Source organism: Spermophilus citellus, assembly GCF_964194105.1.
Source record: "Spermophilus citellus genome assembly, chromosome: 6".
NCBI classification, from domain to species: domain Eukaryota; kingdom Metazoa; phylum Chordata; class Mammalia; order Rodentia; family Sciuridae; genus Spermophilus; species Spermophilus citellus.
The window spans coordinates 132,227,518-132,250,817 of NC_138187.1; the positions used below are offsets into that span (position 1 = coordinate 132,227,518).

At 49.2% G+C, this 23,300-nt stretch overlaps 1 protein-coding gene across 5 annotated transcripts in view; it reads left to right on the top strand.

The window, feature by feature from the left end:
* Positions 1 to 23,300, top strand: part of PIK3C2B (phosphatidylinositol-4-phosphate 3-kinase catalytic subunit type 2 beta) — a 64,854-nt gene that overhangs the window by 38,393 nt on the left and 3,161 nt on the right. For 4 of the 5 annotated variants that reach the window (XM_081297008.1, XM_081297009.1, XM_081297011.1 and 1 more), the window contains 19 exons: positions 1,908 to 2,075; positions 2,649 to 2,760; positions 3,833 to 3,975; positions 5,234 to 5,422; positions 6,457 to 6,550; positions 6,690 to 6,784; positions 7,183 to 7,363; positions 8,149 to 8,256; positions 8,856 to 8,948; positions 10,235 to 10,364; positions 11,150 to 11,286; positions 15,359 to 15,528; positions 16,010 to 16,166; positions 16,513 to 16,622; positions 17,338 to 17,539; positions 17,936 to 18,060; positions 19,267 to 19,384; positions 21,203 to 21,284; positions 21,682 to 21,788. In XM_081297008.1, the coding sequence (XP_081153134.1) occupies positions 1,908 to 2,075; positions 2,649 to 2,760; positions 3,833 to 3,975; positions 5,234 to 5,422; positions 6,457 to 6,550; positions 6,690 to 6,784; positions 7,183 to 7,363; positions 8,149 to 8,256; positions 8,856 to 8,948; positions 10,235 to 10,364; positions 11,150 to 11,286; positions 15,359 to 15,528; positions 16,010 to 16,166; positions 16,513 to 16,622; positions 17,338 to 17,539; positions 17,936 to 18,060; positions 19,267 to 19,384; positions 21,203 to 21,284; positions 21,682 to 21,788 (2,521 nt within the window). The remainder of the gene's footprint in view (positions 1 to 1,907; positions 2,076 to 2,648; positions 2,761 to 3,832; positions 3,976 to 5,233; positions 5,423 to 6,456; positions 6,551 to 6,689; positions 6,785 to 7,182; positions 7,364 to 8,148; positions 8,257 to 8,855; positions 8,949 to 10,234; positions 10,365 to 11,149; positions 11,287 to 15,358; positions 15,529 to 16,009; positions 16,167 to 16,512; positions 16,623 to 17,337; positions 17,540 to 17,935; positions 18,061 to 19,266; positions 19,385 to 21,202; positions 21,285 to 21,681; positions 21,789 to 23,300) is intronic. The other variant, XR_014022404.1, reaches the window with a different exon arrangement.

The following is a 23,300-nucleotide window of genomic DNA, read 5'->3' on the forward strand; positions in this document are numbered from 1 at the left end:
CCTGGGCAGCCATTCACTCTAGGATGGGGACAATAATAGGGCCCCCCCTACAAGGTTGTTGGAGGAGCAGTTAGGAGGAAACTGTAAGTAAAATACCTGGCTCAGCGCCCAGTGCATAGCTAATGCTTTCTTCTTCATTGTGGTCTTCTTAGCTGGGGGGCCCTCTCAGTTCCAGTTTCTCTGTTCCAGGTGACTGATAAAGTGATTGACACATGGAAGTATTTGTGCATGGAAACAGTATCTGTGTAGCCTAGTTTCAGAGCAGTGACCACAGCGTCACATAGCAAGAAGTACAGAGTATGTGCTCATGTCACACTACTGAAGCTGTTTCTCCTCTTCTCTGATGAGGACACTGTGGGGCCAGAGGTATAAATTAAGTGGGCTCAGACCGTGAGTGGCCAGTCCAGGACTCGACCTGCCAGCACATTCTGGGAGTCCTCCCTGGAGGAGGCAGTCCTGCTGATGTGATGTTGAGGAATGGTGGCAGGCAGGAAGTTCAGGTCTTCAGCAACTTGGTGGTTTTCCTGAGCCACCCTGGGCGAATGTCCTAGGGACAGGCATACCAGATATACTCAGGGCCTGAGGAACTGGGTACCTTTGTTGCATCTAGTGCTATGGTCTCAGCAAGAAAGTCTCTTCATTCTCCTTTTCCTTAAGACACTGCTGGAAGCTTCTCCCTTCCTGGGCGGCAAGAAAGGGCTGGGGACCAGCTCCCTCTCCTTGGGCAGCAGGGTCAGCTGGTTCTGTCTCTTGTTGCTGCAGTAAGGGATCAGCTAACTCTCAAAATAGGCCCATGCTCTGTCACTTCCAGCCAAACCCTGGCTGGCATGTTCTCTGGCTGCTGGAGGGGCCCTAATTATAGCTGTGGGGCCCCCAGGGTAGCGGCAGCTGGGACGCAGCGGGCTGTGCCAGTCTGTGGCGACAAGCAGGAGCAGTACCTCACCTAGGTAGAGAGTCCCCTGGAGGAGACTGGCAAGGGACTGCGGGTGCAGGGGAGCTGTTTTATCTGAAACTGCTGACCTTGGGGGTGGCCTCCTGCCTCTGTGCCCTCTGGGTGTGAAAGTTGCTGGGCCTGGGCAACAGGAGGGTGTGGCAGTGTGGAGTTTGGCCCAGGGATAACTTCCGGGAAAGGTATGGCGGGTCCTCCCTCTTTCCACAGCTCCCCCAGCTGCAGCTCTTCATCCTGAGCGCAGGGAGTGGCGGGGTGTGATCCAGGCAGAGCTGCCCAGGAGGGGACATCTGGGTGCGTGGAGCCAGTGGCCTGCCTCTCTCAGTCCTTTCCTTTTGTCCCTGCCAGTTGGCTTTCTGACCATTTGGGGACTTCAAGAAGCCCCTTCGCTTTGTCCCTTTAGCTTTGAGTTTGTTGGGGGTGAGAAAAAACCACCATGTGTCCCTGGGGCTAGGAGAAGGGACACGGATGGGGGGAGGGCTGTGGGGGAGGGCGAACTGAGGGCAGAGAACATGGTGCTTCTTCCTGGTGTCTCTTATCCGGGGTGGCGCGGGGGGGTGGGGTGGGGAGGGGACTGTCAAATGGAAAGAGAGGAAACAGGAGCAGCCCTGCTGACCCTCCACACCAGTCCTGCCCTCGAGGGAAGGAGGCTGGATTTTGAGGTGGCTCCAGCTGAGTCCTGTCAGGTACCAGGCATAGTCTTGAAATAAGGGAAGTTCCTGTTGCTGGCTGTGTCTACTGGCCCCAGATATACTGTGTGCTTCCAGGAGCTTCTAATAGAGGTTTTGCATAGTTTCGGACCATCCTGGTTCATCAAGAAGGTTCCTCCCCCCACCCCGCAACATCCAGGAACACACCTCTGACTCCCTAAGAGGGAGGCAGAATTCTCTGCCTCTACTTGACTTCCCAGGCTGCCTGCCCCTTGAAGCCTCCTGATTTGGTCTTCTGTCCTCCCTAGGATCTGCTTCCCAGTGCAGGTGAACCGGCTGCCTCGGGAGACCCTACTGTGTGCCACTCTCTATGCTCTGCCCATCCCCCCACCTGGGAGCTCCTCTGAGGCCAATAAGCAGCGACGGGTACCTGAGGCCCTGGGCTGGGTCACTACCCCGCTCTTCAATTTCAGGCAGTATGTGAACCCCAGGATAGCAGCTTCTTGGTTTGGGAGGGAGAAGGGGGAGGGAGACAGGGGGCTGAGTGCTGGACTAGTCAGTGTCCCTCAAGAGAGTAGCTATGTGGAGCACACTGGTGAAGTCCGGAGTCCCTTTGGTCCCATCCTGGATGAAGGGCCAAAAGACAGAAATAGTGACCAGGACTGCTGATGTAACCAAGAGGCACTAGACAGGACTGGTGGCACAGACTGGCAGGTAGTGGGGAGGGGAGCATGGGAAAGCAATGCTTCAGTAACATGTCACCTGGTCTGGTCACTAGAAGGACCTCAGAGGTCATTTAGCCCAGCCTCTCTACCTTACGAAGGTATCTCTACCACCAGGTCACTCAGGCCAGGGAGAAGTCAGCTCAGGGGGCCTCCTGGAGGGGGAGCTTGGAGGAAGGAAGAGGCCTCAGTCTATGGAGTAGAAGTGGGGAAGGGTGGTGGCTTCCAATAGTGAAGACAGATTTTTGAATTGGGGAGCAGGAGGGAAGCCGTCTACTTAGCCTGTGGGTTTGTTGGCTCATCTCACCCTCCTTCCTTCCCGCCTAGAGTCCTGACCTGTGGCCGGAAGCTTCTGGGCTTGTGGCCAGCAACACAGGAAAACCCCAGTGCCCGTTGGAGTGCACCTAATTTCCACCAGCCAGACAGTGTCATCCTCCAGGTGAGACCCCAGTCCTTCTCTCCCCACATCGGACACCCTCAGAGTCAGATCCAAGTTTTCCCCCTTGAAGTTTGGTTTGGGATAATAGAAAGTGCTAGAACTTGGCACAGGGTGATGGCATAACGGAAGCTACTGGGTGAATGTGGTTAGAGGCTGAGCGCTGTGGTTGCTGCCTCCCATCTCCTGAAGGTCGCCTTTGATTTCAGGGAGCCTGAAGGTGGAGTCTGAGACCTTCCCCATCCAGGGCTCAGCTTATCAGAGTCCCCATGTTGAAATCTCGTGCTTCTAAATATCATCAAATCAAAGCTTCGCCTCTTGGGGCCTGAGGGGAAGCCTGACCCTCCTGCTCACTCAGTGCATTTGCAGGGTGGACCTCTTCTGGTGAGGGGAGCTTGTTAGATCCTAGGTCCAGTTACTAGTTCCCAGCTCCCCTTTGTTGTGACCGTGAGATGCTTTGGTATGGAATAGGGAAAAATCACAGTTGACAGAGAATGGAATAGAATGATACAGAGTGGATGTTCCAAGTGTTTTGATCTCTGTCATTGCTCTGTACCCGAGGCTTAGAATAATGCACCAAATCAGGGCTCAGTAAACATTTGTCAAGTGGAGGAAAGTAGAACCCTTTTGGAGAACTGACTCAGTGAACTCTGATATCCACTTCAGGAGGACACCTGGTGGCAGAGAGCACGAGGACCTAGTGTTGCAGGGCCTAGAACTGGTAGGACTCCCACTCAGCATATGGTCTCCGCTGCCAGCAGGCCTCAGGACTCCCCAGCCTCTGCTAGGATGCTCTCAGTGGCACCTGTTCAAAATTCTGGGGTTCGACGCCTCACCCAGGAACCTCTCAACCCAACTTCTTCCTCCCTTGCTCACTTTCCCTCCCTCTGTTTCCTTTGTGTTTTGTTGAAAGTTATCACTCTAAGGGACTTGGTGATCACAAGTCCAGCTGGGTTATTTTACAAAGACAGGGAAGGATGGAGCAAGGCGGGAACGCTGGACTGTGAGAGGGAAGGTGGGGACCCAAGGAGGTGGCTGCCTCCCCTGTCTTCACTTTTCTGGGCTTATCCTCCAGATTGACTTCCCCACCTCAGCCTTTGACATCAAGTTCACCAGCCCCACTGGAGACAAGTTCAGCCCCCGCTATGAGTTTGGCAGTCTCCGAGAAGAAGACCAACGCAGGCTTAAGGACATCATGCAGAAGGAGTCCCTGCACTGGTGAGGGCCAGGACACCCCCATATGTGGCTCAGACTTCCCCAAGTCTCTCATGTTTTATCTGACCCTCTCTTACTTATCTCTCAGCACTTGGTCCCTGTCCTGCTCTGGGAGTGGAGGTGGGACAGGATAGGCGTTGCCACCGAGACAGAAAGTGGTGGCAGCCTCCAGACCTTCCTCTTGAGCTGACACTTGGAAAAGGGGAGAGGTTAGGAAATGAGGGCTGAGAATGCCCACGCCCACACTGGGGTGTGGCCGGGCCATACCTGCCAAGAGGACCAGAGCTTTGCACCCCGCACCTCATAAACTGCCAAATGGTCTAAGGGGCTGCTGGTCTCACCTCCCTGCCTCCCTCCTGCCCCTTCCACACCAACAGCCTTTGCAATTTTCTGGCCCTGTCACTTTCCAAAAGGGATCAGGTGTCAAGGCAGGCTGGTAGCTCTCAGGGTAAATGAGTCCAGGCTGATCTCATTCTTAGGGCTGTGCATTCATCAGGATGGAAGAAGGAGGGGTCACACCGGAGGAGCTGGTGGGGCCAGGCTCCTCCCCTACCTGCTCCCCACCTACCTCTCTGGCTCCTGCATAGCCCTGTGCACCTGCTGGGCTAGGGATGAGAGAGGTGGGCTTGTTTCTTTCTTCTCTCGCTCAAGTCCACCCAGGGTGCCAAAGTAGCTGAGTGATGCAGACCTCTTCTGCTTCTATCCCTCTGCTGACCCCTCACTTCATTAACCCCTCAGCTCCCTTCTCCCATTAGACACCTGATCTCAGGCAAGACCCAATTAGTTGCAAGGCCTGTAAATCAGACAGCTGGCCCCGGAGCCCCAAGAGGCCTCAGCTGCCCAAACCCTGACGCGTGGGGTCCACTGCCCTCTGGTGGCTCTGCTTGGGAGTGGTGCCCTCACCACATCTCCAGGAGAGGAAGCAGGTTTGATGCCCTCGGCCCATTCTTTGGGTCTACACCTGAGATGACCCTGAGTCAGCATCAAAGGTGAGATTTGGACCCTGCTTCCCAAACTTTGCTTCTCTTTGGAATCACCTGGTCATCTTTTAAAAATATCTGGTACCTGGCTTGCTCAGACATTTTGACTTCATTGGCTTTGGGTATGACCTGGGCACAGAAAAGTCACCAAGCGCCTCAGGTGACTATATTGTGCAGCAAAGTTGGGAAACTCCAGAATGTCAGTGTGTAGAAGTTCCTCACCTTCTGGCTGACTCTGCCCCCTTCCCTCCTTTTCCCTCCCCAACCTCCCCACAACTCAGGCTCACTGATGCTGACAAGAAGCGCCTGTGGGAGAAGCGATATTACTGCCACTCGGAGGTGAGCTCACTGCCCCTGGTGCTCGCCAGTGCCCCCAGCTGGGAGTGGGCTTGCCTGCCGGACATCTATGCGCTCCTGAAACAGTGGACCCACATGAACCACCAGGATGCCCTGGGGCTCCTGCATGCCACGTGAGTTGAAGCACCCCCATCCTGACCCCAGGCAGATCTGGCCAGCCCTGGGGAGATGATGAAATGCCCATGGACAGTCAGGGCTTTTGTGTTTCTCCTTAACAAAATTGAAAATTGCACTGTGAACTTCCATATGCCTACCACCTGGATTCTTCCATTGGCATTTGCTTTGTGTGCTTTATGGTATATCTGTTCATCCTTCTATCTGTCAGTCCATCCTATTTTTTAATGCATTTTGAAGCAAATTTCAGACATCAGTAAATTTCCTTCTAAATACTTTAGCACAACTAGAGCTCAATGTTCTGTTTTTTCTACTGAGTCAATATTTACATATAAGGCAATGCTTGAACTTTACCTGTACATTGGCAGAGTTTTGGAAAATGCATAGGCCCTGAGGCTCAACCTGTGTTGCTTACTTCTGTGTCAACAGTCTTCCTTCTTTTCCCTTTCCCTAGGGTTCTCTAGGGACAAAAGGATCCAATTCTCAGAACCCTGGACTATTTTTTCTAGATGGAACCTAGGATTCTCAGTTTATTTCTTGCTATTCTCAGTGATCAAAATGTACCTGTTCTCTGACCTGCCTTTAGGATTGTCTGAGGCAATGGTTTTGTTAATCTCTTTTAAATGAATTCTACACAATACCAAGTATTAGCTTTCTTAAAATTCTGCAGCTCTATTATTTGTCTGGCAGGCTTTGCATGAAAGGATGTTACCAAGACAAATAATGCCTTAACCCACATGAGGGCTCTTCAGTGATGAGAATTTGTGGAAGAGATCTTTGGGAGTAAGGTGGAGGGCTTTGTCCCATTTTCTTTAAATCACCTAAAGAATGAGCATGGCCCCTCCATGGCCCGCAGTAGACTCTGATCATGGGGAGTGTCATTCCCAAAGGTTGCTTTCCAGAGAAGGTGCTAGTTGTTCCAGTGGCTTTGGCAGATCCCGGGAGACATTGCATTTGGTGTGAAGGTGCTCTGTGGCTCTTTTGCCACAGAGCCTGCAGCTGAGTCCTGAAGGTACTGGGCTCTGTTTTGCAGCTTCCCAGATCAGGAGGTACGCCGGATGGCCGTCCAGTGGATTGGCTCACTCTCAGATGCTGAGCTGCTTGACTATCTGCCACAGCTGGTGCAGGTGGGTGGGCTGATCTTCCCTCTGGTTCTGATAGTCTGGTCCCCAAGACCCCAAGTCAGTCTGCAGCCTGTCCCTTAGAACCCAGGGTCTCCAGATTTCAGGCAGTTAATAAAGCCTTGCTTTGCTTTCTCCTGAGCAGGCCCTGAAGTATGAGTGCTACCTGGACAGCCCTCTGGTGCGCTTCCTTCTGAAACGAGCTGTCTCTGACCTGAGAGTGACTCACTACTTCTTCTGGTAAAATCGAGTATAGAAAGGTGGGAGGTAGAAATGCTTTTCATACATGAGTATTTTACCCCTAGGTGTGTAGGGGTGGGGAGCTGAGTGATCTGGGTTCCAGGATGAGGCTGAGCTGCCATGTGGCCTTGGACTAGCATCTTTTCTCAGGGTGATCTCAATTCACCCCTGTGTAACTCCCACCCACGGCAGAGAGCTACAGCGGGGCTTTGAGCTCTACTCAGGCAGGGTGGCTTGGATGAGCACCTCTGGGTGTTAGCAGAGCATTCAGAGTATATTTCCCCTCCTGGCCATAGGGTGGGTCTTCTGGGGAGCTGGAGCAGGGTGTGACCTGTCCTCCCCTACCTGCTGCCTGTGATCCCTTGAGCAGCCCGACCCCCTCACTCCCTTCCTTGCAGGTTGCTGAAGGACGGCCTCAAGGACTCTCAGTTCAGCATCCGCTACCAGTATCTGCTGGCAGCACTGTTGTGCTGCTGTGGCAAGGGACTGAGGGAGGAGTTTAACCGCCAGTGCTGGCTTGTCAATGCCCTGGCCAAGCTGGCCCAGCAGGTCCGGGAGGCCGCCCCATCTGCTAGGCAGGTGAGTGGGCAGGGCTGCCTCTACCTGTCTCCATTTCTAGTCTGGTGCTGCTGTGGCCAGTAGTTTACCTCTAAGCCTTCTGAGCAGCAGGATGGCACTTGACCATCTCTGATTTAGAAGCTAGAAGGAGGTGACCGTGTCTATAACCCACAGACCACAAACAGATAGTCTACAAGCTGGATACAGTCTACCAGTACGTTTTTCTTTTTTCCTTGTAAAATATTGAAATTTTTATTTAGCCTTTTGCCTCCGAGGCTAAGCACAGTATGTAAGTGGCTCTCTGCACAAAGCAGCCAGAGGGGCAAGTGAGGGCTGACATCCAGTCGTATTTTGTTCACTGTGCTGTGAGCCATGCTCAAGGCTGGAAAGGATGCCAGAGGCTCATTCATCCGTCTACATGAGGCACCATATTAGGGCAGCAGCAGCATTCCTGGTGGCTGACATCTAAAAATTGAGAGATGTTTATATTAAAGTCTACATTGTTAGCTTCCCTTGGTAAAGCCTGGGCAGCACTTTCCCTTGGTGATTTCACCTGCTCTCTCAGTTTTGTGGCCTGCTCCCCACTGTCTCTCTGTCTGCCTTGCCTGGGTAGGTATTTGGACTTGCTGCTCATGCACTGAGCCAAGCCAGAACATAGTGGGGGTGGTTTTGCTTCCCATGGGTCTCCTGGATGTTATCCATACTTCTCAGGAGTACCACTAGGCACCTACCCTGGTAGAGGCCTGGCTCTGTGTGGAGCCTGTGGGCCCCTCACCTCACCCCACCTCTCCCCCACTCCCTGCCAGGGAATCCTCCGCACCGGCCTGGAGGAGGTGAAGCAGTACTTTGCCCTCAATGGCTCATGCCGCCTGCCACTCAGCCCCAGTCTGCTGGTGAAGGGAATCGTGCCCAGGGTGAGTGACTGGTGGTGGGTTGGGGGCTTTCAGAGTGGGGAGGGCTCAGTGGAGATGAGGTCCTTGCTGACCTGGTTCTTGAGAGAGAGAGGGAGGAGGGGGGGAAGTGTATTAGTGGCCACTTCTATTCTTAACCCTAATGTGTGTGGACATGGCAGCTGTGCTGGGTGAGCCTGGGTCAGTGTCTCTCCCCAAGAGTGTTGGGGATGACTTGGGGAAGGTGATGATGGTGGTAGCTGTTGGCTGTCATTTCCCCACACCCGTTGCCTGGTGCTGTTCTGCATTTCATCCTTAAGACTCTCGAGAAGTCGTCCTATTGTGAGCCTCGTTTGACAGAGAGTAAACTGAGGTTGATGAGATGTGGGACTCACGCGAAGTCAGGAAACTAGAAGGAATGACTGGAAGGGGAGAGATGGGGCGCTGGAGGGGAGGTCCTAACAAGCCGAAGACACAAGTGCAGCAAGGAGAGGGCATGAGCAGGTCTTGTGGGGAGCGCTGACAGCAGGAGGGTGGGCAGCATCTTGATCCAGTGGGAGAGGCCATCTTCCTTCCTGGGCATAGATCACCTGAGCCTGGTCACTGCCCTCTCTACCATGCAGGACTGTTCCTACTTCAACTCCAATGCAGTCCCCCTCAAGCTTGCCTTCCAAAATGTGGATCCACTGGGAGAGAACATCCGGGTCATCTTCAAGGTGAGGCTACTTCACTCAGGCCTGGTGGGGTGAGGTGAGAGAGAAGGAGGGAGCCCAGTGGTGGCAGGAGTGACCCCAGGATGGTTTCTTCCCTCTGTTCCTCAGTTCCATGCTGTGTGTGTGTGTGTGAGTGTGTGTGTGTGTGTGTGTGTGAGTGTGTGTGTGTGTGTGTGTGTGTGTGTGTGTGTGTTGCTGGGGATGGACCCCAGGCCTTGAGCATGCTAGGCAAAGTGCTCTACCACTGAACCACATCCCCAGCCCACCATGCTGCCTTTTTAATATAGGAAAGACTGTCAGCTCTAAAATGATTTAGATGTATTCCACATAACCCCAGAGGGGCTAAGAATAAAACGTTAGGCATTGGAGAGGGAAATGAATGACAGCTCACTTTATAGAGGACTTTCTAGGAAGCTCAGCTGCCCTGACAATGGAATGGGTCAGGTGATGATCTGCTTGTCCCCTGGGGGTATTCCAACAGAGAATGAATGACCATGTGGCAAGGATATTAAAGAAGAAATTAATAGCCAGGCAGGGTGGTACACACCCATAATCCCAGTGACTTGGGAAGCTGAGGCAAGAGAATTGGAAGTTCAAGGCCAGCCTCAGCAACTTAACGAGACCCTGTCTTGAAATAAAAAATGAAAAGGGCTGGGGATGTAGCTCAGTGGTAAAGAACCCCTGGGTTCCCCTCATACCAAAAGAAGAAATAACATATCTGGCACAGATCAGGCTAGACAAACTCTATGTTTCCTTCTAAATGGTACCTGTGAGATTCTGAGAAGTAAATAGTGATCTCAGAGTGTATAGGCTAGTGGGCTTCCTGGCAAAACATGAGAGTGGGGCTGGGGAAATTTCTCTGTAGTAGAACAAGTGCTCAGTATGTGCAAGGCCCTAGATTAGTCCCTAGCACCACACGCACACACACAAAAAAATGTGCATGTATTTTTGTAGATTATAGTACCTATTTATTTTGTATATGTTCCAAATCTGGGATAAGCTTTCAAGTTTTACAAAGCCCTGATGATCAGGAGGGATACTTGTGGAAGAGGAACCTGAATTCAATTCAGGTGGGGGTACTATTTGGATAAACTGTGACGGCTACTGGCCCTCTCTGCTTCTTTGACCTAGTGTGAGCTGAGTGGGCAGGTCAGAGGTGCAAGCTGGGAGAAGTGGACAATTTCTCTCTGTTTCTGTAGTTTGGGCTCCTGGGAGATCTGGAAGCTGGAGGTCAGGGGTTGGGGACACATGGCCGAGATGGGTTTGGGTCATTTTCTTCCTCTCTCCAGTGCGGGGATGACCTTCGCCAGGACATGCTCACCCTGCAGATGATTCGCATCATGAGCAAAATCTGGGTCCAGGAGGGGCTGGACATGCGCATGGTCATCTTCCGTTGCTTCTCCACTGGCCGAGGGAGAGGTGAGCTGGGAGGGAAGTGGAGGGAGACAGATGGTGTGGAAGGGACCCCTTTTCTTCTGCTCGCTCCCCAACATGAACCGTGTACTTCTCCAGAAAAATGAAAAGGTCAAGGTTATCTCAGTAAAAGCTGTGGAGTGGCATGGAAACAGAAGGCGAGGGAGAGAGACTTTATAAAATAAAATAGACTTGGGGACGTAACAACTTAATGTGTCATGTAGACTTTGGATCCTGATTCAAACAAACCAACTATAAAGAAGGCTTTTTTTTTTTTTTTTAATTTGAGTTCAGACTGGTTTAGATTAGATTAAAAAATAGTCATTCATTTTTTGGATGTGACAATAGCATGGTGATAATGTCCTTGTAAATTATACTTGAAATCTTTGTGAGTGAAATGATAGGCCTGGGTCTTGCTTTTTAAAGTACCCCAGCCCAGGTGGTGGGAAGTGGGGAAACTAGTTGTGTAGGTGAAATAGACAAACAGGATTAGCAAAACGTCTATATAAGTTTTGAAGCTGGGTGATGATTACCTATGAATTGATGAAACCACTCATTTTATTTTTATATTTGAAGATTTCCACAGTAAAAGGTGCAGCAGCCATGAACTAAGGAGACCAAGGGCTCATGGTCTGGAGGAGGAGCTTTGGGGTGCAACCTTCCTTTCTTCCATTACTCTTGCCTCCTAAGCAGACTTGTCCAAAGGCCTTGGAGGGAGGCACCCAGCACAGCCTCTCCCTACAGTCCCCTTCACTGTGCTCTGAGCGTGATCCCAATCCCTTCTCTCATAGGCATGGTAGAGATGATTCCTAATGCAGAGACTCTACGCAAGATCCAGGTGGAACATGGGGTGACCGGCTCCTTTAAGGACCGGCCCTTGGCAGACTGGCTGCAGAAACACAACCCTGGAGAGGATGAGTATGAGAAGGTAGGATCGGGAGCCTTGCGGTCCAAAGCTGGGGTGGGTGTGCATGATTGGCACGTGGCTCTATTATTGCAAGACCTGCACCCTCTGTATATGCAGGGATAGGTCAGAGTGACTGTTGTGGGCAGTCTGAGGAAGTAGCCTGGTATTGTCCTGGGAAACCAGGACATGAGTTCCCCCAGCAGTGAGCTATCTCAGATGAGCCGAGCCAGCTTTGGAAGACCTGCTGTGCCTCCTACTCATGTGTCCTGGGTTGGTTCCTCTTGCGCTCTCAGAGGGCTTCTGTGATACTGGATGAGGATAAGAGTTGGTTGAAGACAAGTTAGACATCACTTTAATCCAACACCACTTTTTCAGGGATGCAAATTAAGACTCTCTTCTTCCAGTTGTGGAGCTGGTTTGTGCAGGCTGTAACATGAAACCAGGTCTGAGGTTAGGCAGGAGATCAGAGGCTAGAAAAGAGACTTGCCTAAGTCCTGAGAGATGAAAGATTAGATTAGAAGGGGAACTTTGGGCTGGTCATGCCTGTAATTCCATCTACTCAGGAAGCTAAGACAGGAGAATCCCAAGTTTGAGGCCAGCCTCAGCTACATATTGAGATCCTATCTTAGAATTTAAAAAAGGGCTGGGGATGTGGCACAGTGGCTAAACAGCGTCCCTGGGTTCAATCCCTGCTGGTACCAAATAATAATAGTAATAATAATAATAATAATAATAATAATAATAATTCCTGAATGCTAATTTATATAAATTTCTTTCTTTCTTTTTTTTTTAAACATTTATTTTATTTACTTTTATGTGGTACTGAGGATCAAACCCAGGGCCAACGCTCTACTGCATTTTACCTTGAAGGTTCCAAATACTAATTTACATTGATCAGTGTGTTTTAGACGTTTTAGACCCACGTGGGCAGCCAAATTATAACCAGACTGTTGTTTAGTGGATGTGTAATTAGATGATCTTAAATGGCCCTGAGTGTTTGCATCCCCGGGGTTTAATCCTTGGCTTGCTAGCTCTCTTTGCTGGCTCCTTATGCCAGCTCATCCTCTCTTCTCCTCCCACCCATGTACTGATGACTTCCAAAGCCCTTCTCTAACCCTCTTCCCTCCTCCAGCTTTATACTCTGTAGGAACCGGCTTATTGAACTTTTCCATTCTCACACACCTCAAAGCAGTGAAGGCAAAATCGAACTTTCTTCCTCTCTTTCACCTCCTGAAGCCTGCTTTTTTTGTGTGGGTTTCTCATCAGTAAACAGTAGGACTCTGTGCAGTCATCCAAGCCAGAGCCATGGACTTCCAGAAATTTCCGTTTGCCTCACTTCTGCAGGACCCAGCCCTGCTGATTCTCCCTTCTCTTCTCTCACCAATGTGTCCTCTTCTTTCTATTTCCTTACTATCACTTTTGTCCAGCAATTTGCTATCTGTCCCCAGAACCCCTAAAATGCCTCTTCTCCTTCTATCATCATCCTCTGCTTGATTCCTGAGGGGTTCTGAAGTGCAAACCTGTTCACCCCACTCCTTTGCTCTAAGTTCTTCAAAGGCTGCTGTGTGGCATATCCAACCTGCCCAGCCCTGCACACGAAGCTCTTTGTGTCCTGGCCCTCCCTACTCTGCAGCCTCATCCTCCTCCTCCCTTCTCCAATCCCACATGCTGTTTATGTTAACATGTATTTTCAGGTGTTGAACACCCACCACAAAGCGGCACCGTGCAAGGTGCTAGAATTGTAATGACTCCGTGCTAGTGTACTAAAGAGTTGCGATAAATGTGACGGAAATGTGTGCAACAGGTGTACACTCACACAGAACTAACTTTGCATGTTAATGTTTAATCTCAGCCTTTCAAAGGAAGCCTTTTTGGTAGGACAATGCTAGTAGTTTCTGATGGTAACTTCCAGAAGAAAAGAACTAGAGATGTTTTTTTCTCTTGACTATGTATTCAGCCAGGTAGCACCCCATATCCTACAAGAGAATCTCTTGAGAGCAGGAGGGTGCCCATTTCTAGAGTAAGATTTTTTTTTGCCAGGGACCCACTATGCTCTACCTAACTCGGGGAGTCAAGTTTAATCATTAACCCCCGGGCACACAGCTCTTTTGTGAGCCAACATAGGACTCATTTAAGATAAAAAGGACACCTGTGCCAGGTGTGGTGGTACACGCCTGTAATTCCAGTGGCTCAGGAGGCTGAGGCAGGAGGTTTGCAGGTTCAAAGCCAGCCTCAGTAAAAGCGAGGCCCTAAGCAACTCAGTGAGACCCTGTCTCTAAATAAAATACAGAATAGGGCTGGGGATGTGGCTCAGTGGTCAAGTGCCCCTGAGTTCAATCCTCAGTACCCCCCGCCCCCCCCCCTCAAAAAAAAAAAACTGTGACAGGAGAGGATAGATGGAGATGAAGGTTAAGATTGGGAGAGGATGGATTATGCTCCTTCTTGGATGGCTTATTTTCATTCATAGATTTCCCTTTCTTAGAAATTGTCTTTTTCTTCTAGAAGATGAGTTCTGTGATGTCTTTACAAACTTCTATTCTTAGTCTCCAGTGGATTAGTCATCTGGTTGTGATTGGACAAGTAGCTGGAAAGGGGTGGGTTGGAGAGTAGCTGGCTGAAGAGCGGGTCTTGTGGAACAGCCTAGAAGCTGTTGGGAAATCAGATCCCTAAACTTAGGAAGAGGTTAGATAGGCAATGAGTGAATGGTGGTGGTTGTGAGTCTGGAGGGGCTCAAAGCGGGCAGAGCCAGTGTGAGCTGGGGAGTTCTGGAAGATGTGGGTCCTTGAAGGACAGAGGGAGGCAGGGATGGCAGGTCTGCTGTGTCTGGCAAGCTCTCTTGTTCCCAGTTCCATACATTTCTAGTTGTTATGACAGTTTTTTCTCTCATTCTCAATTTGGTCCATTCCTAGCTGGCTATCGTGTTCTGCATCTTTCGTGAGCTCTTGGGAATTCTTCAAATCTCACAAAAAGGATTCCTTTTATTTTCTTTCTCAAAAGACAGATATGGGTCTCAGGTACTAGGGAGGCTGAGGTAGAAGGATCCCAAGTTCAAGGCTGGTGTCTACAACTTAGCAAGACTCTGTCTCAAAATAAAATTTTTTTGTAAAGGGCTGGGATTGGGGGCTGGGGATGTGGCTCAAGCGGTAGCGCGCTCGCCTCGCATGCGTGCGGCCCGGGTTCGATCCTCAGCACCACATGCAAACAAAGATGTTGTGTCCGCCGAAAACTAAAAAATAAATATTAAAAAAATTTCTCTCTCTCTCTCCCTCTCTCTCTCTCTCTAAAAAAAAAAAAAAAAAGGGCTGGGAATGTAGCTCAGTGGTAGTGTGCTTGACTAGCATGTGTGAGGTTCTGGGTTCAATCCCCAGTGCACACATGCGTGCACACACACACACACACACACACACATACACACACACGCACAAAAGATAAGGGGACAAATGTCAACTAGACCCAACCCCTCACTACCAATTCTCCTTCTTTAAATTCAAAAATATCTCCAACACATTTTGCAAAGTAGAGAGATCTGATTTCCAAGTGCAAAACACTCCTTAGAAGTGCGAAGCTGCCTCAGCTCTTCCTTGGAGTGCAGTGACTTTAATTAGATAGGCGTGGAGCTGTTACCAAGAGTTCTGTGAAGGGGGTTTTATTTGGAGCAGGAAGGATGGAAGAAATCTGTGCAGGGTCAGGTTAAATCTGCTGTCTTGGTAGCCATGCTTGAGTTAGGGTCGTTGTGATCCACTGGGAGTGTTGTAAACACTTTCTGTCCATTAAATTCAGCCCAGTCTGGGCTGCTCATGTCAGGGCTTTTGGACCAGTCACTGTTGTTCCAGCCCGTCTCCCAGAAGAAGATGAAGTTCAGACATAAAGACCTTGCATCTCCTCCTCCAGCATCCATGGGAGAGGGTCCTGTGGGGGCACACGTGCACTGTATGTGTTAACATTCAGTAAAGGGTGAACAGGCGGATATGAGGTGCTGTTGGGGTTCATAAGAGACTGAGGCCAGGGCTGCTGAATTCAGTCTGGCTGTGACCCCAGAGTCCCTTGAAGCCAGCTTCATGTCCTCTCCTCTCACCTGCCTTCACTGTTCCAGGCTGTAGAGAACTTCATCTACTCCTGTGCTGGCTGCTGTGTGGCCACATATGTCTTGGGCATCTGTGACCGACATAATGACAACATCATGCTGAAGACCACCGGTCACATGTTCCACATAGATTTTGGCCGCTTCCTGGGCCACGCCCAGATGTTTGGCAACATCAAGCGGTAAGTGGTCTCCTGAAGCCAGATGTCTATGTCATGTATGAAGGGCAGGGATGGTTTAGGGCTGGACACAAGCCTGTTATGGAAGGGTTAGGGCTTCAGAGCATTGTCCCTGGGCTGAGCAGCTTTGGAGAAGAGAAGACTCATAAGGAGATCAGGTCCTGACAGCGCCTTGTGGAAGAACATGGGGAGCTGTTGATCTCTCCCTTCCTGACGAGTGAGCAAAGGGAATGAGCCCAAACTCAGAAAAGGGGAACATCATAAGAAACTGGGAGAAAATATTGCTAGCTCACAGATAAGGAGCTACTGGAGGATGTGGGACATCTGTCCTGGGGATCTTTTAAGATTAAGGTAGGGGCAGAGAAAGAGAGAGCCCATCTATCCAGGTTCATACTTGGGATGAGGGACCCCCGCCCCACGCAGCCCACCAGGTGGGCTCCCTCCTCCACGTTGACCTTCTGCCTGTATGTTCCCCTTGGCCCAGGGACCGTGCCCCTTTTGTCTTCACCTCGGACATGGCGTATGTCATCAACGGGGGTGACAAGCCTTCCAGCCGCTTCCATGATTTTGTTGACCTTTGCTGCCAAGCCTACAACCTCATTCGCAAGCATACCCACCTCTTCCTCAACCTTCTGGGCCTGGTGAGGAGCTCCCCAACCCATCTGAAAACCCTCTTCTTGTGACCTGGTGCCAGCTTTAAAGACTGCCCTGGCTTGTTTCGAAGAATTCCTGGAGATCCACTTCTCTGAGCCCCAGTTGAGTTCCTGTCTGCCTTAGATAAGGGCAGAGACCTACACTACCTGGGGGCAATGCTATCTGACCCATTGCGGTCCCTCAGTTTCTGGGGTCCTCAAGCCACTGCCCACAGCATCTGTCTGCCGCCATCTAGAAGGATCAGAGAGCCTAGCTATAGAAAATCTTGCCTTAGGGTTGGGAAGAAGCAAGACCTCTCTGTGGTTACAGACACCCTCCCTCCTTCTCTCCTAGATGCTGTCCTGTGGGATCCCCGAGCTCTCAGACCTGGAGGACCTCAAGTATGTGTATGATGCCCTGAGGCCTCAGGACACAGAAGCCAATGCTACCACCTACTTCACTAGGTAACTCCTGCTCACACCAGTGCTGCCCACCCTGCGTCAACCCCAGGTTGCCTGATTGGCAGGAGCAGGCTAGAGAAATGGGAAAGGCTTCTTAGCTCAGGTGGCAGAGCCTAGTGTTGGATCTGTTGTCCCAAGTTGGCCTCTGACTTTGGCGAATCACTTCTCTCCAGCTTTGGGTGTCTGTCTGCATTTTGATGCCAACCTTGTATTTAGGAATATTGTCACCGCTCTTTCCTGCACTCTCACCAGGTCTCAGCCAAAGACTTCATGGGGCATAGGGGACAGGGATTTTGTAATAGATTTTAGTTCTCTGAGTCAGACCCTTTCCTCTTGATGGGACCTTGCTTTTAAACTGAAATCTTTGGATTTCCTTGGTGAGATCCCTTTGTATTAAACCTTGAATTCAGTTTGATGACACTATCTAGACATTTATGAGGTGACCCTACAGTGCTCTTCTCTAATTTTTTTCTGCCTTAGTTTGAATGTCTTTAGCTCAGATCAACCCGAAGGGAAAATAAGACCCCAGGGGTCACATGAATATACAACACGAGGTGATTGTGTGTTAGTCATGTCCTCCATGAGGATGCTACACAGGGAAAGAGTTTATTTGGCGTTAATCTCAGGAGTTAGGAAATATTCCTTTGTTAGCTGTCATGGCAGAGAGGACTTGGGTCCAAGATTATGCCTTTTTCTTCCTGTCCTCACACACCCACAGGTTGATTGAGTCCAGTTTGGGAAGTGTAGCCACAAAGCTCAATTTTTTCATCCATAACCTGGCTCAGATGAAGTTCACAGGCTCAGATGACCGGCTGACCCTTTCCTTTGCCCCCCGAACGCACACTCTAAAGAGCTCTGGTCGCATCAGTGATGTTTTTCTCTGCCGGCATGAGAAGATCTTCCACCCCAACAAGGGCTATGTAAGTACTTCCTCCTCTCTGACCCTGTCCTGTTCCCCACTGACCCAGGCTCCTTGGGATTCTGAATCTTCACACCCATTCAGCGGGCACTGGACTTCACTGAGCTCCTATGCTGGGAACAGCCCCAGATCACGTCCTTTTTCCTTATTCAAGTGAACTGCTAGAATCAGAGAACTGAATTGGATGGTAATTCCCTCTAAGTAAAGGGTCCAGAGAAACAGGCGCAGGAAATCTTTGCTTTCACGTTCCTGTGTATGTGCTTTGTCTTCATTGGAGACTCTCTTGACCTCTTCCTTCTGCTCCCCAACACGTACACCCTTTAGTTCCCTCACCTACCCACGAGTTCATTGGGTGCAGAGGGTCTGACAGTAGACACTACGATTTGGAACTTTGCAGATATACCTGGTAAAGGTGATGCGGGAAAATGCGCACGAAGCCACTTACATCCAGCGGACGTTTGAGGAGTTCCAGGAACTACACAATAAGCTTCGGCTGCTCTTCCCTTCTTCCCTCTTGCCCAGGTAGCTTCCCCTTTACTTCCTGCACAGAGAGAGGCTGAGAAGGGAAGGGATGGGATTGGCAGGATTTTACCCATCTCTCTGCATTACTTGGCCTAGTATTGAGTTTGGTGAAAGTGCTCCCCCTGCTGGCCAAGCTCTCCTGACATGCCAGTGCACTTGCTCTAACCTTGAAAGTAAGCTTGGGCCCATCTGCAAAGGCAGGGGGACTTGTTTGAATCTGAAGATGTTTCAGAGTTTCCAACCTGTTAAAGAATTAGATCATTTTTCAGTTGGACAAAGCATGTTATATACATGCAATGAAATATTATTATTGGGCATTAAAAGGGAAGGACAGGGGCTGGGGTCGTGACTCCAGTGGTAGAGCACTTACATATATGAGGCACTGGGTTCAATTCTCAGCACTACATATAAATAAATAAAGTCCATTGACAACTAAAAAAAATATTTTTTAAAAAAGGCAGTTGGGGAGGACATTCCAACAGGCAACTCAACCTGAGTGAACTTTGAGGACATGAAGCTAAATGAAATAAGCCAGTCCTAGATTAAAAACTGTGCTTCTGCTCATCTGAGTTACCTAGATTAATCAGATTCACAGGGACATAACATAGAACGGTAGTTGAGGCAGTATTGTTTAATGGGTGTGTTTTCAGTTTTGCAAGATGAAAAACTCCTGGAGATGGTGGTGGTACAACATTGTACCATGAACTGTAAAGACTGATAGGTCAATTTTTTAATATTTATTTTTTAGTTTTTTTAGGTGGATACAATATATTTATTTTATTTTTATGTGGTGCTGAGGATCAAGCCCAGTGCCTCACACTTGCTAGGCAAGCGCTCTACTACTTGAGCCACAACCCCAGCCCTAGATAGGTCAATTTTATGTCATGTATATTTCCCCATAATTTAAAAAAAATTATTTCACTTCACTTTTCAAATAAATTTTTACACCAAAGAGAGAAACTGGAGGCTCCAAAGCCTCAGGGGCATTTTTGAGGAGCACGGGACTCTGCCCAACAATTTAGTATGGTTTGGGGTCCTTGTGAGTGTGCCGTGTTAGACCTGGGCACAGACCTGGGAGCCAGGGTGGAGTCAAGTGGAGTGAGGATTCCCGGGGAGGGAAGCTGCTGGGAAATAAGATGAAATGGAAAACGCCTGCTGCCTCATTTTCCTTCCCCATCTTCCCCGCTGCCCACCCTGCCTCACCAGCTTCCCGAGTCGCTTCGTGATTGGCCGGTCCCGCGGAGAGGCGGTGGCAGAGCGAAGGAGGGAAGAGTTAAATGGCTACATCTGGCACTTGATCCATGCAGCCCCCGAGGTGGCCGAGGTGGGTCTGCCTGCCTTCTGCATCCCAGCTGTCACCTCCATGAGGCTAGGTGTGGGAAGGGGGCAGGAGGACTCCATCCTGGGGAGTCACGCAGGGGACTTGGCGCTTCTGGGTCTGCTGGAGGAATAACCAGTGGCCTGGATCTGCAGAGGACAGCATGGGCCCATGGGGGGCAGGAAAGGGGGCCCTTCAGCCTTCCAGTGTCATGCACATAAATAAGTAAATAAAAATGTTACTGTAGCTAGCACCGTGGTGCACACCTGTAATCCCAGCAGCTCAGGACTGAGGCAGGAGGATCATGAGTTCAAAGCCAGCCTCAGCAAAAGCAAGGTGCTAAGCAACTCATTGAGCTCTGTCTCTAAATAAAATACAAAATAGGGCTGGGGGTGTGGCTCAGTGGCTGAGTGCCCCTGAGTTCAATCCCTGGCACTCCCCCCCCCAAAAAAAAAAAAAAACCCATTACTACAACCGGTCCCAGAGACAAAACAGCATTTGAGATCTTGGAGTGACTGCACTGATCAGAACCTGTGAAGGCAGAGAAAGGGGTGCCTCTTAAGGAAAAAGACAATTTTGAGCAGGTTGATTTTATTTATACACACACACACACACACACACACACATTTTTTTTAAACAAATGATATTATAATTGCCCTATTATGGTCACCTGGGAATCCCATTTCTCCAACAAGTCATCTGACTTTATTTTCTGTGTTTTCTTCTATGTATCTGTATGCAGGCATGATTTTTACAGTTTGATGATGGCCATGGCTTAAATATAAACCTATATTCTTAGACTTTCTTCCCTTAGCATTTGTGGTAAGCATATGCCACAGCTTTAAATATCTGAACCAAATTAGTACACGGACTGGCGGTATCATATCTCAACCTTTTGCCTTTTGAAAGAGTAGAGTATTTCCATTTTTTTCCCACTATTAAAGCTCAAGTGGTCATTTGCACATATTTAAGATTTTTATTTTGTTTTTGTTTCCCCTCATTAGAGAACATTCTCCAGAACAAGATCTGTGCTCTTATCCCAGGCTGACTCAAGCATTTGTGCTGGAGTGATACGTGTGTTGATCTAGGAAGCAGTGTAGAAGAGAACACTCTGATTCTAACCTGAGGCGACCTAGTTTTCCTTTTTTCTTTCTTTCCCTCTCTCTTTCTCCCCCCACCCCTGTACTACTGGGGATTGAACCCAGGGTTGCTCTACCACAGAGTCACATTTCCCAACCCTTTTTAATTTCTTTTTTTCTTTTTCTTTTTTTTAAAATTCAAGACCAGGTCTCACTGACTTGCTAAAGCTGGCCTTGAATTTGCAATCCTCCTCCTGCCTCAGCCTCCTGAGTAGCTGGGATTACATTGTGCTTGGCTTCTTTTTTCCTTTTCAAGAACATTTTAGTATGAAAGCTTTCAAACATACAGAAAAGTAGAGAAACAATATAGTTAGTGCCTATAGACCCATTCCTAAACAGTATTTTGCCATATTTGCTCCATCTATTTTTATGACTTATTTAAAGCAATTTACAGGCATCATGATACTTAGTGTGCATCTCTAAAAAGTAAAAATATATTCTTACATAACTATAGTGTCATTACATCATCCAATACATAGCCCATGTTCAAAACTTCCCTATCACTCCCCACTCTTTTTACATTTGGTTTGTTAGAGCCATCGCCCAGACAAGAACTGTGTATTGCATTTGGTTGTTAGGTTTCATAGTCTCTTTTAATCTAGAACGGTCTTTCCTCTTTTTTTTTTTTTTTTAACTGGACCATTATCTTACTGAAGAATGGCCATGTTTTCTGATTCCATTCCAGTGTGATCTGGTGTACACCTTCTTCCACCCCCTACCCCGGGATGAGAAGGCTGCAGGCACCAGCCCAGCCCCTAAGTCCTCAGGTACAGTACCTGCCCTGAGACGCTCCTGCCAACCCCTCGGAACCACAAAGGGTCACTTCTCCTGCCCCTATCTCTTCAGGTTTTTTTTTTTTCCTTTGGCTTGTCCCCGTTCCTCTTCTTACTGGTTAGGAAATCTGTTTTCCCACTCACACTGTGGGTCCACAACTCCTTGGTGGGGTTCCCCAGAGGTTGGATATTCAATTAGTAAATACACTCTTGGGCTTGGTAGAGTGATCCCACCCTCTAACTCATGTTAGATACCAGTCACACATGTTGATCCCCTTCCTAGTTATGGAAGGACCAGCACAGGGGGTTCATAAAGAAAGTAGAAATACCTCCCTGGCACCAGTCAGGAACACGGCTGGCCTGTTGACAAAAGTTTCCTTTGTCCCTGCAGATGGCACATGGGCCCGGACTGTCGGGAAGGTGGGAGGGGAGGTGAAGCTGTCCATCTCCTACAAAAACAACAAGCTCTTCATCATGGTGATGCATATTCGAGGCTTGGTAAGTGCACACACAACCCTCATTTGGTTCTTTATCTTTCTTCAGGTATTTTTTTTAGAGTAGTCAGACCTCCTCTGCCCCCATGTCTGAGAGTAACCACAAAAGTTTACTGAGCTTCCTCCAGGGGCCTGCCCGTGCTAGCCTGTAGCATGACCAGGCAATTCAAGACCCAGCAGCTTGCTAGCTGTATTCTTTGGCAATATCCTAAGTACTCAGCCTCATTATAGGAAGGATAATATTAGGATCTACCTCACAGTGTTGCTATGGGGATTAAATGAAATAATGCAGGGAGAGCACTTACTTTATAATCATTATTATAAAGAGGGAGGCCCCAGGGGCGCGTTACCTGACTGTAGCAATAAAGCAGCCCCTTGACATCCTTGGAGCAGAGTCAAGGCAGTGTATAATCACTAAATTTTTGGTACAGGTTCTAAGAGCATCATGATGGAAGAGAAGGAGAACTTTATTGAATACTTGCCATGTGCTGCCCCCCAAGTTAGGTATTCTGTGTAGGTTGGAGCAGTGGGACATAGAGCCAGGAGCATGAGCTTTGGAGTCAGGAACCTTGCTTCCGCTTTCATGCCGTCATTCATTCATTGGCTCAACCAATGATCATCTAGCGCCTGCTGTACACCAGGCCCTCAGACATTAGTTCCAGACCCAGGAGAAAACCAGACAAAACCCTGCTTTCAGGGCATTTACATTCTCACTGGAAAAGGTAGACAGATAAAAAGACCAGTAAAATAGTCAGCATATAAGATGGAGGTAAGAGCTAGGAAAGAAATAGAGAAGGAATCCAGGGCAGAACGAGGGGAATGGCAGTTTATACTGAGTGGCCTCATGGATGAGGAAGGATCGTAGCAAAGGTGAGAAGAGATCCCATCTGAGGGAGGAGTGTTTCAGAAAGAGGGAGCAATGACCTTCAAGAGCCCCGAGTGGGAACCCGCAGAATGTTTCAGTAATGGCAAGAGCCCAGTGGCTGAAGTGATGGAGCAAAGGGCAGAGGAGCGGAGCTGGAGGTTGGAGAGGGTGTGGTGGACTAGTCCTGGGCCATAAGCTGTAAAAAGATCAAGTTTGGCAGATGGGTCATTTCTCATTGCTGGAATATATAGCTTAACGTGCTACAGGTTGGATCCAACCAAAAAAGGATTAATATGTTAATATAGTGAATCACTAGTTGGCTGACCTTGAACAAGGGGACTTAATCGCTCTGACTCATAGCTCCACCTCTTAGGAGTTAAATAAACCAAATGACAAAATAGCATCATAAGAAGATGCCTTGGGGCTGGGGTGGGATGTGGGGGTGGGGGGATGGCTCATTCAATACAGACCACATTATGGGATGACCTGAGCATTTGGATCTGATTGATGTAGGATACCTAACAGGATCACGGTAGATATTTTTATCAGAATGGTGTGAGCTGGAAGCCGACAAACAAATTAGGTGTGCGCTGCAGGAAGCCAGATGTGGAGAGGAAGTCTGGCTCAGGGTGTCATCACAGGCATTGTGAG